Source organism: Primulina eburnea, chromosome 18, assembly GCF_022965805.1.
Source record: "Primulina eburnea isolate SZY01 chromosome 18, ASM2296580v1, whole genome shotgun sequence".
Taxonomy (NCBI): Eukaryota; Viridiplantae; Streptophyta; class Magnoliopsida; order Lamiales; family Gesneriaceae; genus Primulina; species Primulina eburnea.
In genome coordinates this window covers 22,714,265-22,732,912 of record NC_133118.1, presented here as the reverse complement: position 1 = coordinate 22,732,912, position 18,648 = coordinate 22,714,265, and the positions used below count along the sequence as shown (strand labels likewise).

The window sequence follows — 18,648 nt, the reverse complement described above, 5'->3', positions numbered from 1 at the left end:
ACGCTATGTTAGTGTCACACTAACTTTAAAATAGTGTAATTCTTACACCAAATATAAAATTCATCTCCAACCCATCAACTCTAAACTCTACATTAAAAAGAATATTCTCGGAATATTCTCTATTATTTTATTAACAAAAAATAATTTACTTCACAAAATATTTATAAACACAACAATTAAAATATCACTAGTATCTAAAATCATTTCTATATTAAAATTCATTATATATATTACTGAATTAAAATATTAATTAAATATTTATTTATAATTACGTTAAAATTTTTTAATATTTAATATTCATTTTCAATACTTAAACTTATTACTTGATTAAATGTAATTAACTAATCATTCAAAAAAATTACAATCACACAAGTAAATATTTTGAACATAAATTACTAACATACAACCAATATTCAAATGATCCATATAAAATAGAAATGACACACAAATATCCAACATTTAATTAACGGAATTACTATATAAATCCCATAAATGGTCGATTAGTGCATCTCGTAGTGCGAAGTGAGCCTCTCTGTCCCTTATGTTTTTATACCGAGCAAGAAATTCTTGAAATCTTATATTTTGATCCGTAATCATTTCCACATTTGGAGTTGGTGCTTCCAACGCATCTTCGATTGGTGTATCCAAGTCACGCTCATCTTCGATAATCATATTGTGCATTATAATGCATGCAGTCATTATATCTTGCAAGTGTTTTTTCTGCCAAGCACGTGCTGGAGATGCTACAATTGCAAATCGTGATTGAAGTACTCCAAATGCGCGTTCGACATCTTTCCTACATGACTCTTGTTTCATTGCAAAATATTTTTTTTTGGGACCGCGTGGATCATGAATTGTTTGCACAAGAGTTGACCATTTAGGATATATACCATCGGCTAAGTAATATCCTTGATGATACTCTTTTCCACCAATAAAGTAATTTGCTGGAGGAGCGATACCTTGCGCAAGATTTGAAAAAAGATTTGATGCCTCAAGAACGTTGATGTCATTGTTAGATCCTGGCATACCAAAAAATGCATGCCATATCCAAAGATCATAATCAGCAACCGCTTCCAAAATAATGGTCGGAGAACCACTACGACCCGCGTATTGTCCTGCCCATGCTGTTGGGCAATTTTTCCATCTCCAATGCATACAGTCCAAGCTTCCCAACATTCCAGGAAATCCACGTTTTTCACCAATATGCAGTAGTCTATCAATATCAATGGAGGTAGGTGACCTTAGGTATCGCTCTGCAAACACCTCTACAATATCCCGACAAAAACGTTGAAGGCATTGAATTGTAGTTGATTCTCCTATCTTAATATATTCATCAGCAGCATCCGCTGGTGTACCGTATGCCAACATCCGCATTGCAGCAGTAATTTTTTGATTAGTAGAGAGTCCCAGCCGACCAAGACCATCTACTCGTTGTATGAAATAACGATCATGATTCTTTACAGCCTCAACAATACGAAAAAAAAGGCCTCGTGACATTCGAAAACGTCTTCGAAACATTGCTTCATTGTATCTTGGATTATCAGCAAAATAATCGTTGAAAAGATTACGATCCGCCAATTCTCGATCACGCGGAATTACGATATGACCGGGAATCGACCCTCCATGTTTGACTTCAACTTCATGTTGCTCAGCATATGAAGCCGCTAAAATTGTGTTATTGGTTGCTAGACTCCCCAATAAATTTTCTGTTTCGTTGATGGACTCAAATTGATCTTGAACATGTGAATCAAATTCATCAGATGAGCTAGATGATGCTGAATTGAAAAAATGAAAATTTTGATAATTCATGATGTTTGTTGATAGTTGGAAATTTTGAAGTACGAGTTGGATAACTTCATATGATTCATATTATATAACAAAACCAAATCTATTCACATTATCTTTATCATCTATCCAAAAATTCTGAACCGATTTATACACCGTCGGATTAGATTTCATTTAAACCGAACCATAGGATCTTTATCATATATCCAAAATGGTTGGATTTTCAAAATCTTTATCTTGACTTCACGAGAATACACACAAATGGACATTATAGGATATTATATACAATACATGATAATAGTAATAATAATAATAATTTGTTTATATACAATACATGATAATAGTAATAATAATAACAATACACGAGAATACACACAAATTAAAAAAACATGAAAATTTGTTTCTTTACTATAGGATATTATATACAATACACACAAATGGACAAATATGTATTTATAATAATAATAATAATAATAATAATAATAATAATAATAATAATAGGATCCTTATCCTATATCCAAAAAATCCGATTCGATTTATTCACCGTTGGATTAGATTTCTTTGAGTTGGAACCATATGATCATTATCCTATATCTACAAAATCTTATCCGATTTATACTCCGTCGGATTAGATTTCATTTAAACGGAACCGTAGGATCTTTATCCTATATCCATTATCATACTCTATATAATAAATATTATACCTGTCTCTCAAAATATTTTCGTTTCAATGGCTTCGAATGCACGAACTGCTTCTTATTCATATCAAGAAGACATACACCTTTGTCATGTTTATCTTGACATTTCCCAAGATCCTATCATAGGCATAAACCAATCTCGAAATCAATTTTGGAGTCGTGTCGAGCAAAGCTACAACAGTTCCAGAGCACCCGACATGACTGAAGTTCGTAACAAAAGATCTGTGCAATCTCGTATGGGCTTAATATTGGCGGCGATTAGTAAATTAAAAGCATGCATCCAACAAGTTGAACAACTCCATCCAAGCGGTGCTTCAGATATGGATATTGTGAGTTTTGTTTTGATAGAATATCTATACTTATATTATTATCAGTTGTTTATATTATTTATCTTAACTTTAATTTTATATACAGATAATTCGTGCGAAAGAGTTAATGAAACAGGATTCTAATTTCAAGAAAGGTTTTAAGTTTGATCATGTATGGTCTATTATGAAAGATATGGAGAAATTTGCAGCTTCGTCAAATCATTCAAGGTCAACAATTCAAAGAGGTATTGAATTTTTCGACTCTCAACAATCGGACACACAAGCAACGGATTCCCCCAAATCAGCGTCCCCTGGATTATCACCATTTGAGATTAATTTAAGTGATGAAAATATTGGTGGTACTTCGTCACAGCGGCCACTTGGAGTGAAAAAAGCAAAATTAAAAAAGAAAAAAGATGAATATATGTCACAGACAATTGAATCAATGCGATTAGGACAAGAAAAAATTCTGGAAATAATCCAAACTGGAAATGCTTATCGTGAACATAACAAAGAATTACAGATAAAACGTATGCAACAAACTGAACGAAAATTGGAACAAAATGAAACAAAAATAGAACAAAATCGACAAATGTTGGATTTGACTAGGTTTCAAGAAGAAAACAAAATTTTGGTAATCGATCTCAACTCAATTCAAGATCCATCTTTGCGTGAAAATTTTAGGGCCGAACAGTCAAGAATTTTGAGTGAGAGGGAAGAAAGGAAACGTGCACGTGATAGTCTCGACTATGGAAAATATTTTGGAGACATTGGAGGATCTGGATCCAGCTTACCTCCGTTTTAAATTTAAGTGCTTGTCATCCTTATTTTATTGTATTGTGGTATGATTTTTAATAGTTTGTTGTTTATTATCTTCTTTACGTTTATGTTGTATCATTATCTTTGATTTGAAGTGTTGTCATCTTATTTTATTTTATGTTGTATTGTAATGTCAATTTTAATAATTTAGTGTTTTTTATGTTTGTTTATTTAATTTTGTATCATTTTCTTTGATTTTCAAAAAAATAGTGTTTGAAATCTTAATTTTTTTTGTACTTGTATCTTTGTATTCAATATTAATTAATTTAATTATAACTACATAATTAAGATATTCTTGGCAAATTTTATACTATTTTATTTACTACAACTAATTTATCACAAATAATTTATTAACATAATCATATTATCTTTATTAATTATGTATTAAATTAAAATATCCAAATTTTTTAAATTCACTTTTTTAAAATTAATTGTTTGAAATAATACATTTTTATAATTAAATTGGATTATAAAACTAATTATATAATATTTAAAGTTTAAGTAAAATGACAATAAAAAAAATTACAAAAAAAAAATAAAAAAAACCAAAAACCCAACGCTATTGCTACAGTGTTGCACCAAATTTGGTGCAACACTGTAGCACTCCACTAGTTTGGCGTCAACAATAGGTATCGGTTGGAGCAGATAACCCTGCACCAAAATGGTGTTTTACACCATTTTGGTGCAGGGTTGGAGATGGCCTAATGAAGAAAAGTGATTAGTGGGAAACCGATTAGTTAATACACTCAACCGCATAAGTTTCAGTTAAAACATATCTCAACTGAATTTTTCTCGGGAAAGAATATTCAACTGAATATGGAAAGTCGCACCTCAATCATTACAGCATAGAACAACGTATTTCGGCTATTGCAATTAAGACGCCGTATTACAATCAATGAAGAGAACATTGCCCAAGGAATGATGAAGTGGCAATCAACAGATACTAGAATTCAAATGCATCTCAAAGTTACCGTTGAAATAGAAGTCTTTAAATAAGACTGAAGAACAGCTGGAGAAATAAGAGACGATCACTCAATCTTAAACTTGCTGTTACTCTTTCAAAATCTTAGCTCATTCTTATTTGAATTATTCGTAGCAATCAAGGCTACAATTTGAGCCTACTAGCACTCTCTAAAAGTTGTTAGATTCAATAGTGCTAAGATTAGTTACGCACTGAGAATATTGTGTAGAACTAAGAGTTTCAGTTTTGGCAGTAGTAAGTCCAAACTAAAGTGGGTCTATACAAGTGTTGTACTCAATCAAAGTTTTTTAGTGAATATCCTATCCTTGTGATAGAAGGGGTGACGTAGGAGTAATTGAATTCTCCGCACATCCAGAAACAACTCTTGCATATTTCTTTTAGTTTCGTATTCAATCTTTCAGTCAGTTACTTTCCGCAACTACTCTAGTTTAACTGATTGTTATTGACCAACAAGATTCCGAGATTCAGTTTGTCACCAAACTGAACTCAAATATTATTAAAGAACAATTTTAATTGTAAGTGTTTATTCAACCCCCCTTCTAAACACACTTGTTACGACAACCGATCCTATCAGAGTATTAAATTTCAAAAAAATATTTCTAGTAACATTTTAAGTAGTATATGTTTCATAAGGACAACCTAACACTTATTTTATCAGAGTGGTGCAACAGAAGCGTGGATTATTGGGATACTAGAATTAAGAGTCTAAAATTTTATTATCTAGGATAAGCGACTTTAGGGGATGAAATTCAATTTAAGGGTGATAGATTGTAATATCCCGATAATTTGAAGGTTCACGTGAACCACATGCATGCAAGTTATCAAATTTCTTATTTATTTTAATTAAATTATTTTAATGTATTAAATGCATGTTTATTGCTTGGATATGTGGTTTATTTCATGTTTTATTATAGTTTCAAGCATAAGAGCTTTTAGAATTTTTTCGCACTCGAACGAGAAATAGAGACCGAGATAATTAAGGAAAAATATTTTTATTAAATAATTAGATTTAATTATTTAATATATGATGTAAATAAGGGCGATTTCCAAAAATGGGCCTTGCTAAAGTATTTTTACTCAACTAGACGTATTTAATTTGAACCGATACACATAATTTAGCAAGTCGGGACACTTTTTGAGGGTTCGAACAGTATTTTAAAAAATGTTCCTAAACGAAATATTTTCGAGAATGTTTTTGGGCTTAACGGAATTATTTTGTTGCTTAATGGACCTAAATTCCTTTTAACCCCTTTAATTTTAATTAAGGGCCCATTAACACTTAATATTACAACTTAAACTCTTCAATTAAAACCATAAACCTATTCCATAGTATTTTGGCCTCCCCCTCCCAATTTAGCAGCAGCAAGGCTCGAAAATACAGCAGCTTTTCTCCCAAGTTCTCAAGCTTCTTTTAAAGAAATCCTTCCCTGTCTCTCCGGTGCACGTTCTACGCGATTATCTCTGAGTTTTCGAGCGTAAAAACGCAAAGGCACGCCCTATACCTTCTTTTTCTCTTCAATCGCATCATGATATGTGTTTTTTTTTTTGAATGTTTTTTGCATTATATTACATAAATATATCATTGTGCATTGAGTTTACATGATTTTTACACGAAAATATGCATATTTTACGCAATGATGCTCACGTTTTTGACATGGGTGAGGGGCTGCCAGATCTTTGAGGTTTAGGGAGCATTTTATAGCAGGTTTAGAATTTTTTTAAGGGTGATATCAGTTCTGGATCGAAAGGGGTAAGGGCCGATGGTGAAGTCTTGGTCCTAGGGTGCGAATGGCTAGATTGGGTGAAAGGAAGAGGGCAGCCATGCATGGATCGTTCCAGACACTGGTTAAGGTCATATGGGGTCTGTGTCAAGGCTGGGAATGGTTCATGGTCAACTGGTAGAAGGGCTAGGCTGGGTCAAAGCTTGAGGATAAGTTAGGTCACATTTTTGCCAAGTTTGAGCCACCTCGGTCGCAAGGGCTGTAGGCATGTGGGGTTAGGTTGGGTCAATTAGGTACACGTGGGTCTAGTCATGGTCCTAGAAGGGTTAGCCATGGTCTTGAAGCGTCGGTTTCGGGTCTAGGGTCGAAGGTTAGGTGCACTAGGATTGGAATCTCGATATGTGCAGAAAATTCCAGCAGCTTTTCAAGGACTTTAGAGGGTTACAAGTGGTATGAAATAAGTGGTTTAAGGGCTGGTCATGTGAGTTTAAGTCATCGTTTAAGTTTGGAAAGTTTGATTAGTTTCAGGTTAATTCAGATTGAAACCGAGACCCCGGTTCAAGTTTTAAGACGAATTATTTTAGTTCTTGAACGGGCTCGAGGTTATGTCTACAAAATGATTATAAATATGTGTTGAGGTGTTTTAATAAATTTGGTTGGCTTCGGGTTGAATGTTTGAGATCCAGGGGTAATATGGTCAATTAGGATTTCCCGGCACAAAAAGTCATTTTGCACCCGGGCCGAGTTAGCACTCCTGGCACCGCCCTGATCACAATTTATCATGTTTTAAATGTATATGTTATATCGATCACGACGCTTCATGTATATTTGAAAAATACGTTGCATGCTTAATTTTAAAGAAATTTATGTATATACATGATTTTTATAAGTGATAAATACGATGACATTTTTTTGGAGGAATTGAGTTGGTTGTGACTAATATGATGATACGATAATACGATTACATTTAAGGCCAAGACTCAGTGGATGGGTAATACTAACTGATGGATTAGTTTAGGCACCTGCGAGGATACTTCAAACACAAAATTCTCAATGAGCTGCAATACCTCGTGTTCTAAGAATACATACACCGATGAATTAGATCGAGTTTGGTTTCAAACAAAGTGGAAAACACTCTAATTAATCCTTCGTTAAGAAAAATTGAAAGATTTTAAAATCTAACGACTTTTGTTAATTGATCGACTGAAATACGTGGAATCAGTTCTGGATTCTATCAGTTCAGCTATGGACTGAATTGATATCAGCTGAACTGATCAAGTAAGTTTAAAACACAGTTAAACAGTTAATACACAAGAAATATCTATGGATGTTCTGATACTTCAAGTGCTCCTGCGTCACCCATTCTACTACCTCGGGTAGGATCTACTAGAAGACTTTGATTTATACAACACCTTGCACAAACTCACCCAGCTTAGTACTTACCCACTGTCTAATTAAACTCCTAGTCTAGACTGAAGGCATCACCTTCCAGCCAACACTTTTTTAACGTCTGTGTGTCAAAGACTACATACACAAGTTTTACGTCTTTGAAAAAGACGATATTTTGAGTGGTGATGTGTGTGTGTGTGTGAGAACTGATCTCTGAAAACAACCCAAAAGGTGTTCTCACACACTGAGGGAAATAAAATTTTATACTAAGCTGATATAACTTTTGAGTGTTCTCTCAACTGGGCTAATTGCTTCTTTGTAAGCTGATATGTATAAGTGTGCCATTTATTTTCTCTCTTTTTTTTCCAATTTCATTTTTATATCTTTGTTGATGGTCTTGGTCTGTATTTATAGCAGTAATGCGACCGTACATCAAGACTCATCACATGTGATCGTAGCAGCTTGAATGTGTTCCTTGAAATTTGTATCAATATTTTGTCTTTAAGCTCTGCTGCAACGTCCATTATTGTACTATTGATAGTACATATGCTCTTGTACCTTTGTACACAGCTGGATCCCATTGAATAAGCTTGTCGAGTTCTGAAACAGTTTGGTTCTAACTGATGCCCTGAACTTGTTATTTGAACCGATCTTCTGTTGGGCTGGTGAAATCAGTTGAGTAAAATCAGTTGACTCGTTAGGTGAACTAATTTCACTCTTTTAGTTGAACTGGTGAACTGAGCTTTTCATCAGTTGAACTCTTCATGAGCTGGCCGAGCTTCTAAAGATCTTCTGCTAAACCACTTATCAGCTGGAGAATAAGTTAAACTGGGTTACGATTCATCATTTGAACGGATTCAGTTCCATTAATCAGTTGGTATTTTCAATTTGTATTATTCGATAGTTTCAGTTTTGAGTCGATAACTGATCAGTTCGAGTCCTGATCAGGTTCCGTTTCTGCGCACTTAGGTAAAGTCATTAGAAACAAAATAACAAGTTTTGCTAATATAAAAATTAAGATTGCGAACATGAAATATTCCAACAATCTCCTCTTTTTGATGATCACAAAACTTGAACAATTAAAGAGATTTAAAAATTTTAAAATTTAATTGATTCTTAAAATGTAACTTGTTCTTCCTCTTTGTGAGAATCAAAAAAATTTTAAAAACGATTAAAGAAAAATTTTCATTTCGAGTGTTATGAATGTTTCCCCTCAATAACTGAATAAATAAAAAAATTTAAAACGAATTTAAGATATTTTTCAGTTTGAGGGAAATAAAGATCTCCACTAACTGAATTAAAAATAATTATATAAGCCAAAATTTATCAGCTTCAATCATTCAAGCAGTTTAGACAAGAAATCTAGAGATATAAGTTCAATCACATAGAAACATAATTGGATAAACATAATGTATTTACTCAAATAGATCTCTTTTTTATTATACATTTAAGTGCACCTTCAGTTTTAAGGTAAAATTGCTACTACAATAGCATATATTAAACAAAATCAAATATCAATCAGTTTATGCATGACATAACTGAATACACCAACAATTGGTTGCCTTGAACTCTGTGAGTGCTGCAACGATCTTGAGTCTCTTTGCCAGACAAGCAGCTAGCTGCCTTGGACATGATCTCTGTGTTGCCAAACTGGATGGGCTGATTCAAACTGGACTCATCTGATGTTGAACCGCATTGATCATCTACTTGATCTGATAAGGGAGTTAAGCGGCGGTATGCTACTGATGATTAAGCTCAACTTTAATCATCCAACATCTCAACATAGCTGGACTTCGTCATTGATCAGATTCAACTGGTAGGTTGGCAGCTGAAACCTTGTCTTCCGATCAGTTTTGATGAATGGCTAACAAGTAGGACTCATACCCTTGCAGGTCGATTAAAACCCCGAAGCTTAGAGTCGAGTGAAATGGCTACAATGTTAGTTGTAGAGCCAATCCTCTCTATTCTTCAAAATGAGCATTAGATAAACATTTTCAAATAATTTTGAAAATAATATAAAGTACTTTAAATATCTTTTAAAACTATTTTAAAGTAAAATAATTTTAGTCAGTTGTCAAATGTCCTTCTTAGAACAGCAAGCTCTGATACCATTTGATGGATCGGTTTAGGCACCTGCGAGGGTGCTTCAAACACAATATTCTCAATGAACTGCAATAGCTCGTGTTCTAAGAATGCATACACTGATGAATTAGGTCAAGTTTGGTTTCAAACCAAGCGGAAAACACTCAAGTAATCCTTCGTTAAGAAAAACTGAAAGATTTTAAAATCATTTCATCTTCGCAATCTTAATTTTGATGTTAACAAAACTTGTTTATTTGTTTCTAATGAGTTTACCTAAGTGCGCAGGTAGCTGGAACTGATCAGGCTTCGAACTGATAAGTTATCGAGCCAAAACTAGAGCTGAGATCAGTTCCGAGCTATCAAAATGACAACTAAAGACGTCCAACTAATCGCACAAGCTGAACCAGTCGAAATGAAATGTAAACGAACAGTTCAACTGATTATCCACCTCATGGGTGGTTCAGCAGAAGATCTTCAGAAGCCCAGCCAGATGATGAAGTGTTCAACTGATGAAGAGCCCAGATGACCAGTTCAACTGAAAGAGTGAAATCAGTTCAACTGACGAGTCAATTGATTTCACCAGTCCAACTGAAGATCAGTTCAGATGATCAGTTAGGAACATCAGTTAGGAATCATTCAGTTGAAGATCAAGACAAGCTTATCTTAATGGATTCCAGTTACGCACAAAGATACAAATATCTGTACGATCAAAGGTGCATTAATTGACGTTGTAGCAAAGATTAAAGCCGAGAGATTCTTGAAGACATGTTAGAAAAGTCAAGACACATATACCAATGAACGCATTCAAAGCTGCAACGAACACTTGTGATGATTCTTGAAGTACGGTCTCAATGCCTCTATATATGCAAGCTCAAGACCATCGGCAAGAAGAACAAGATAGATCATTTACTAGAGTGTGTGAAGAACAAAAGAAAGGTGCTTATTTATTTATCAGCTTACAAGAAGCAATCAACCTAGAGGGAACACTTGAACGTGTTATCAGCTTAGTTTAGAATCATATTTCCCTCGGTGTGTGAGAACACTTTTGGGTAGTTTTCAGAGATCAGTTCTCAAACACACACACACAACACCACCCAAATACAGTCTTGCATAAAGACAATAAACTTGTGTATGTAGTCTTTCTCACATAGACGTTAAATAAGTGTAGACTGGAAGGTGCTGCCTTCAGTCTAGTCTAGGAGTTCAGTTAGACAGTGGGTAAGTCCTAAGCTGGGTGGGTTTGTTCAAGTAGTTGCATAAATCAAATTCTTCTAGTGAATCCTACCCTAGGTGGTAGAAAGGCTGACGTATGAACAGTTGAAGTCTCCGAATATCCATAAACATATCTTATGTATTTAAGTGTTTAACTATTGTTTTCAAACCGATTTAACCAGTTAGAGCATCCGTCGGTTCAGTTCTCACCATAACTGAAATAATGAATGCAAAAATTAATCTAGTCTTTTGGTTATTCAGTTACACAGGATATACAAATATATTAGTGTTTCTTAACGGAGGATTATTTCGAGTGTTTTCCGCTTGGTTCTATACCAAACTCGATCTAATTCATTGGTGTATACATTCTTAGGAGACGAGCTATTGTAGCTCTTGGAGAATATTTTGTTTGAAGCACCTCAAGGTGCTCTGCAAACGATCCTTTAATGGTTGGGATTAAGAATGTGATTGTTTAATTGGAGAATTTTAGGAACTAATTGTATTAACCGATAATTTAAGGGTTGATTCTTGAATTTTCTGTAATTTGGGAAATTTGACATTTAGGTTTTTGAGAATTTCACAATTTATGAGGTTAATTTCCAAAAAATTTTATGAGTTCATGTAGCAAATTTCAAAAAGTTTGAAGGACCATAGTGCAATTTTTGAAACTTTAATGGGCTAATTGGCAATTCTGATTTTTTCTGAGGGATAATTTTGAAATTTTGAAGGATATTTGGGTTAATTCGATGAAAATTTGAGGATTTTTGGATATTTTCCGATAATAATTTTCTTAAGCTTCGACACGATTAGATTTAATGGTATGTTTTGGTGCAAGGAGGATATATATTGCAGGGGTAACCACGCATGCACTGCTAGATTCAGGGGCTACACATTCATTTATATCTGAATCTTTCGTCAAGCGAATAGGAATCATATCAATAGCGATGGATTCAGGGTTCAGAGTATCGATCCCATCCGGGGATCAGATGTTCGCTTCTCAGATAGTGAAAAGATTGGAGCTTTGGTTACAGAAATATATAGTGCAGGCAGATTTGATAGTGCTACCGTTGCCGGAGTTTGACATTATTATGGGTATGGACGGGATTTAGTTGAACGGAGCTGTCATAGACTTTCAACAGAGGTCAGTATCTGTCCGACCGCCCATTGGTAAGCCGTTTGTTTTTTAGGCACCAGACACCAACAATTATATTGCCGCAAGTCATTTCCTGCTTGTGTGCGAGAAAGCTTTATGAAGAGAAGATGCCAGGCAATTTTGGCCAGCATTGTATCGGTGTCAGAACCAGTCAGTCAGAGGCTCGAGGACGTGGATGTGGTCAGTGCGTTCTCCACTGTTTTCCGTGACGATGTTTCAGGAGTTCCACCAAAGAGAGATGTGGACTTCTCTATTGAGCTCATGAAGAGGTACAATGCTGATCTCTAAGGCACCCTATCATCTAGCACCTGCAGAGATGAAAGAACTGAAAGACCAGATACATGATTTCCTAGATAAGGTTTTCATTCGCCCTATCTTTTCTCCATGGGGCGCACCGTATTGTTTGTCAAGATGAAAGATGGCAGCATGAGGCTTTGCATTGACTACCGAGAGCTGAACAGAGTCACAATCAATAACAAGTATCTGTTGCCGATGATCAAGGATTTGTTTGATCAGCTTCAGGTAGCATCAGTGTTCTCGAAGATAGATCTCCGATCCGGATGCCATCAGCTGAATGCGCGAGAGTCTGACGTGCATAAGACACCCTTCCGAATGCGTTAAGGGCACAATGAGTTTATGGTGACACCCTTCGGTTTTACGAACGCGCCAGCGATCTTCATGGATCACATGAATCGCATGTTTTAGCCATACTTGGATCACTTCGTAATAGTTTTCACTAACGATATCCTGATCTATTTGAGGAGCATAGAGGAGCATAGCCAGCATCTGAGGACCGTACTCCAAACATTACAGGACATATGTCTGTATGCCAAGTTCAGTAAGTGCGAGTTCTGGCTTGACAGAGTAGCATTATTGGGCCACATTGTATCTCGGGATGAGGTCGACCGCAGTAAGGTCAAAGCAGTCAGAGATTGGAAAGTGCCTAAGAGCGTGACAGAGATTGGTAGCTTCTTGGGATTGTTTGGGTACTACAGGAAATCCATTCAAGGTTTCTCTTCTATCGCGGTGCCTATGACCATCTTGACGAATAAGAATGTCAAGTTTATCTGGGGATCTGAGTTCCAGGAGACCTTTGACAGATTGAAGCAAGCATTGACCATTGCACCCGTTTTAGTTATACCATCAGGGCATGGAGAGTTTGTGGTTTACACAGATGCATCGAAGATCGGGTTGGGCGCGGTTCTGATGTAGCATGACAGAGTTATTGCATACGCATCCAGACAGCTGAAGGTCCATGAGAAGAATTATCCAACTCATGACCTCGAGCTAGCAGCAGTGGTATTTGTCCTGAATATTTGGAGACACGATCTGTATGGGGGAGAAGTGCATGATTTTACTGATCACAAGAGCTTGAAGTTCTTCTTCACACAGAAAGAGCTGAACATGAGACATAGGAGATGGCTAGAGCTAGTGAAGGATTATGATTGTGGCATTAGCTACCATCCGGGTAATGCTAATGTGGTTGCAAACACTTTGAGCAGGAAGCACGCGGTGATTGGTCATTTTTCGGTATAGAGGCCGCTACAGGCGGAGATTCAGAGATTTGAGCTTGCAGTTTATGCCAGGGGCGATGCCCCAAATGTTGCTACTCTGACAGAGCAGCAGACATTGAGGGACAAAATTCGGACAGGGCATACTTCTGACGAACAGTTGCAAAAGTGGAGATAGAGGGACGAGGCTAAGGGCCATAGACTGTATACAGATGTGGACGGCATAGTCAAATATAGAGACCGTCTATGGGTTCCTGATAGTGATTCCCTGAAAGCAGATATCTTGAGCGAGGCCCAAAGCACCCTGTACTCCATCCATCTAGGGAGTATGAAGACGTATAATGACCTTCAGACTCTTTATTGGTGGCCGGACATGAAGCGAGATATTCTGCGATTAGTTTCCCAGTGTTTGACTTGTCAGCAGGTCAAGACAAAGCATCAGAGACCTGCAGGGAAGCTGAAACCACTCCCAATTCCAGAGTGGAAATGGGAGAAAATCACCATGGACTTTGTGACAAGGCTTTCGAGGACTACTGGAGGATATAATTTCATCTCGGTGATTGTTGATCGGCTCACTAAATTAGCTCATTTCCTACCAACCAGGAAGTCTTTCACTATGACTCAGTACGCAGAGCTGTACATCGGAGAGCTAGTCTGATTGCACGAGATTCCAGTGTCCATCGTGTCAGACAAGGATCCGAGGTTCACGTCTGGGTTCTAGATGAGTCTACATCAGGCGTTGGGTACTAAGTTACTATTCAGTACTGCTTTCCATCCTCAGACAGATAGACAATCAGAGAGGGTGATTCAAATTCTAGATGACCTACTCTGAGCTTCCATGATCGACATCAAGGCAGCTCGGAGCCAAAGTTACCTCTTGTGGAGTTCACATACAACAACAGTTATCAGGCATCGATCGGTATGGCTCCATACAAGGCACTGTACGGGAGAAAGTTTAGATCACCAGTGTATTGGGATGATGTAGGAGAGAGAGCAGAGTTAGGTCCGGATATTGTCAGGCAGACAATAGAGTTAGTAGTCAGGATTTGAGACAGGATGAGGACCGCTTAGAGTCGTCAAAAGAATTATGCAGATCAGAGGCGTCGAGATCTTTAGTTCGCAGTAGGGGATCATGTTTTTTCGAAAGTCTCATCGATGAAGGGCGTGATGAGATTTGGGAAGAAGGGCAAGCTTAGCCCTAGATTCATCGGGCCATTCGAGATCTTAGAGAGAGTTGGGACAGTTGCATACAGAGTTGCATTACGCAAAATCTGGAGAGAGTTCATAATGTGTTCCACATCTGTATGTTGCACAAGTACATGTCGAATCCTTCGCATGTTATGATCTATAAGCCACTTCAGCTGACACCACACATGTCATTCGAGGAGAAATCCACACCGATACTGGACATGCAGGAGAAGAGGCTCCGGAACCAGGTGATCCACATGGTCAAAGTCAAGTTGCTGAATCATTCTAAGGAGGAAGATATTTGGGAGATGGAGACCGAGATGAGGAGTCGCTACCCGGAGTTATTCGGTATGTTTTCGAGGATGAAATTTCATTTAAGGAGAGAAGAGTTGTAAGGTCGAGGAAATTAAATTTACGTAACCTGAATGCATGCAATCTAGGGTTTTATTTAAATGATGTGTTTATTTATTATTTTTTGCATTTAACGCATAATTATTGCATGATAGGTTTCCTTTCACGATCATTTTAAAAGTTCACGCATTACGGTTTCTAGATGCATTTCACGCTCGATCGAGGAACGGAGACCGAGAAATTATCAGGAAAATTATTTTTATTACATGTTTAATTTTTATTTATTAATATAAAGTATTTTAAATGTATTTTTTAAGAAATGAGCTTTGTTGGGCACAAATTTTAACGATTCAGAGACTTTTTGAGGGCTCGAACAATATTTTAAAAAACTTACCGAAAAAAAATATTTTTCAGGAGCATTTTTGGGCTTGTTGGGGTTGTTTTATTGCTAAATGGGCCCAAAAAATAGTTTTTATCCTTTTAAAAATAAGTGAGGGCCCTTCGGTGCATTTTAAATAAACCTAAACCTATTTTCACAATCCCTAAACCTAACCCTAAGCTAGCAGCCACCCTCCCCTCCATTTCAGCAGCCTCCGCTTGACATTTTGTAAGAAAAACAGTAGCAACTCTCGTACATAGCTGCATGCTCTCAAGAAGATCATTTCCCGCTCCTCCAGTGCTTTCCCGACGCGCATTTCTTCACGTTTTCGTTCTTAAATCTTCAAGGCACACCATGTACTTTCATTTTTGCATCATTCACGCTATATACCTGCTTTCATGTGTGCTTTTTACGTAAATAACTCGGTCCCTGCATGTTTTTCAATTGTAGCTTCTGTTTATGCCTGACAAATGCATTTCTTTTGCAAACTCACAATATTTTCTGTTTTGGCTATGCAAGGGCTGTCGGCTGCCGTTGTTTAGAGGCTGAAACACGTCAATGATTGGAAAATAGGTTGGAGTCATGATTTGGGCAAGTTGTTGCTTAGGCCGAGGGGTACGCTTGGAGTTGTGTCTTGTTTTGATGGTGGATCGAGTTAGGGTGGAGTTGGCGGTGCAAGGGCTGAAACAAGGCATGGACCAGATGCTACTGGGTCTGATACATGCCATAGGGAGGCTCAACCATCATTGGAACCACCCATGTAGCGAGCTGATCGCATGTTAGATGGGTGAGCCTCGGGTGGAGTGATTTCGGGCCATGATGAGTTGGGGCGTCATGGTGTTTTCATGTAGCTGCAAGTCATGGTTAGTGGAGTCCAGTAGGGTGTGGTCTTGGTACTAAGTGGTCTGGTTTGAGGCTGGTTGGGGTGGCTTTCGAGCTAGGGCCGAGAATTGGTGAGTAAGGTTTTCAAATTGTTGGTGCTGGAAATTTCAGTAGCTTCCAGCAATGTTTTTGGGACTTTGGGTGATTCGAATTTGAGATTGTTAGGTCTACCTTGATGATATTAAGTGTTGTTTTAAATTGGGAGAAAATTGGCTAAGTTTCGGGCCGATTCAGGTTAAAACCGGGACCCCGGTCCAAGTTTTAAAACGAAACGATTAAGTTTTGTACCATGCTCGATTTTATGTCTAAGAACCACTTTTAAACATGTTTTGGAATGATTTAAGGACTCTGGTAAGCTTCGGGTCGAAATTTAGATGTCTAGGTGTAAAACGGTCATTTTGGATTTCCGGTCATTTTGCACCCGAAGGGAGTTTTTGGTCCCGACAGCGCCCTGAGCACAAATTTATCATGCTTTTAAATTTTTATGCATCATGAATATGATTTTTTTATTAAATTATTAAAAATACGATGCATGCTTGATTTTAAGAAAAATGTACGCATGTGCATTATTTTGCTAAGTGATGAAAATGATGATGATGTTTTGAAAGGATGTAAATTACTTGTGACTAACGATGTATATGTAAATGTTTAAGATGTATATGTAAGTGCTGATGATGAGGCCTAGGCACATTGGATGGCTAATACTGTCACTGATGTCCGACAGCCGCCGGGTACCACGGTTTATGTAGATGGATCCATCGTATAATGATGAATGATGTTACAACTAATGAACTGAATTCATTAAAGGAAATGTTGTATAAGTATATGAGGAAAATGATGAGTTGTTTTGATATGTTATGATTTCATATGATACGGTTACATTACGCTTTTAAAGTTAATGAAAGGTATGTTAATTACAATATATTTTCACTGTTGTGTGCTATGTTTAACGCTACCCATGCTCAGTGCTCGGCTTATATTATTGGGGGAGCCATGGACGCAGGAAACCTGTGACATCCATTGACATGGTGATGTGAAATACGTGGAACTCCCATTATCTCGGCTCATATTATTGAGGGAACCCATGGCGACCGTCCATTAAGGTTCAACATGGATGGGTAAGGCTTGACACGTAAAGATGAATGACGTAATATTATTGGGTCCTAATCAAACATGAGATAAAAGTTTACGTAGAGGGTTGCACGAAGATGCAATTGGAAACTACCTTTTTGATATTGTGATTGACTCATATTATTCGGGATAATTTGCTAATTGGACCTTACGTGCCTACTGAGGAAATGAATTTACTGTTTTCACTAGAGGGTAGTGAAAAATGTCAAAAACAGTGGGAGTAAACATTTATGAAGTAAAAGTCCATACTTTATATCTTACTAAATATTTTAAAATAGTCATTAACATTTATCTGTTTTTTTAGTGCAAATTTGACAATGTCTTCGATATGAAACATGTAATCTGCTATACTCGAAAAACACATTTTAACCGGACCTAATTACCTCAATTGGTTGAGAAGCCTAAAAATATTCTTGAATTCGAAAAGGATATCATATACACTGACTGAGTCACCCCCTGTTGAGGCTTCGGCTAGCTGCACTCCTGAGGAATTGCAGACTTACAAGGATTGGTGTGACTATGACTTGAGAGTCAAGTGTTATATTCAGGCTTCTATGAATGATGAGCTGCAAAGGCGTTTTGATGATGCTAAGAGTGTTGTTGAAATTCATATGCATCTCAAAGAGCTCTTTGGTGTGAAAACTCGACCTCTGAAGCATGCTACCGTCAAGGAGCTAATCACTTTACGCATGCGAGATGGGGCTTCGGTCCATGAGCATGGCCTAAAGTTGATTGGGCTTGTGGACAAGCTCGTTGGCATGGATCTTACGTTGCCATCAGAGTTGACCACTGATGTGTTGCTCTTGTCACTTTCTAGCTCATTTGATCCTTTTGTGGTGAATTTCAACATGAACAAGCTAGAGCCTACCCTTTAGGAGTTGGTGAATATGCATGTTATGTGGGTTCTTCAGCTGTTACGAAGACTGGTCCACATGGGAGGGGAAAGAAGCATTCTTTCTAACGTCCCAAGAAGAACGTGCCCTTGAAGAGGAAAACTCCGAGTCCCGTTGTGGCAACCATACCAGTTAAGGCTGACAATACTGTTGATATCTGTCAT

General features: G+C 37.0%; 2 protein-coding genes across 2 annotated transcripts; one reads left to right on the top strand and one right to left on the bottom strand.

Moving 5' to 3' along the window:
- Positions 1 to 411: 411 nt before the first annotated feature.
- LOC140819167 (uncharacterized) lies at positions 412 to 1,809 on the bottom strand. The gene has a single exon (XM_073179176.1). The coding sequence runs from the start codon at positions 1,807 to 1,809 to the stop codon at positions 460 to 462; it is 1,350 nt and encodes a 449-aa protein (XP_073035277.1). The 3' UTR covers positions 412 to 459.
- A 576-nt stretch (positions 1,810 to 2,385) lies between these two features.
- LOC140819958 (glutathione S-transferase T3-like) lies at positions 2,386 to 3,801 on the top strand. Its single transcript, XM_073180241.1, has 2 exons — positions 2,386 to 2,812; positions 2,898 to 3,801. Exons 1-2 carry the CDS (start codon positions 2,516 to 2,518, stop codon positions 3,594 to 3,596), a joined length of 996 nt encoding a protein of 331 aa, XP_073036342.1. The 5' UTR covers positions 2,386 to 2,515; the 3' UTR covers positions 3,597 to 3,801.
- Positions 3,802 to 18,648: the final 14,847 nt, after the last annotated feature.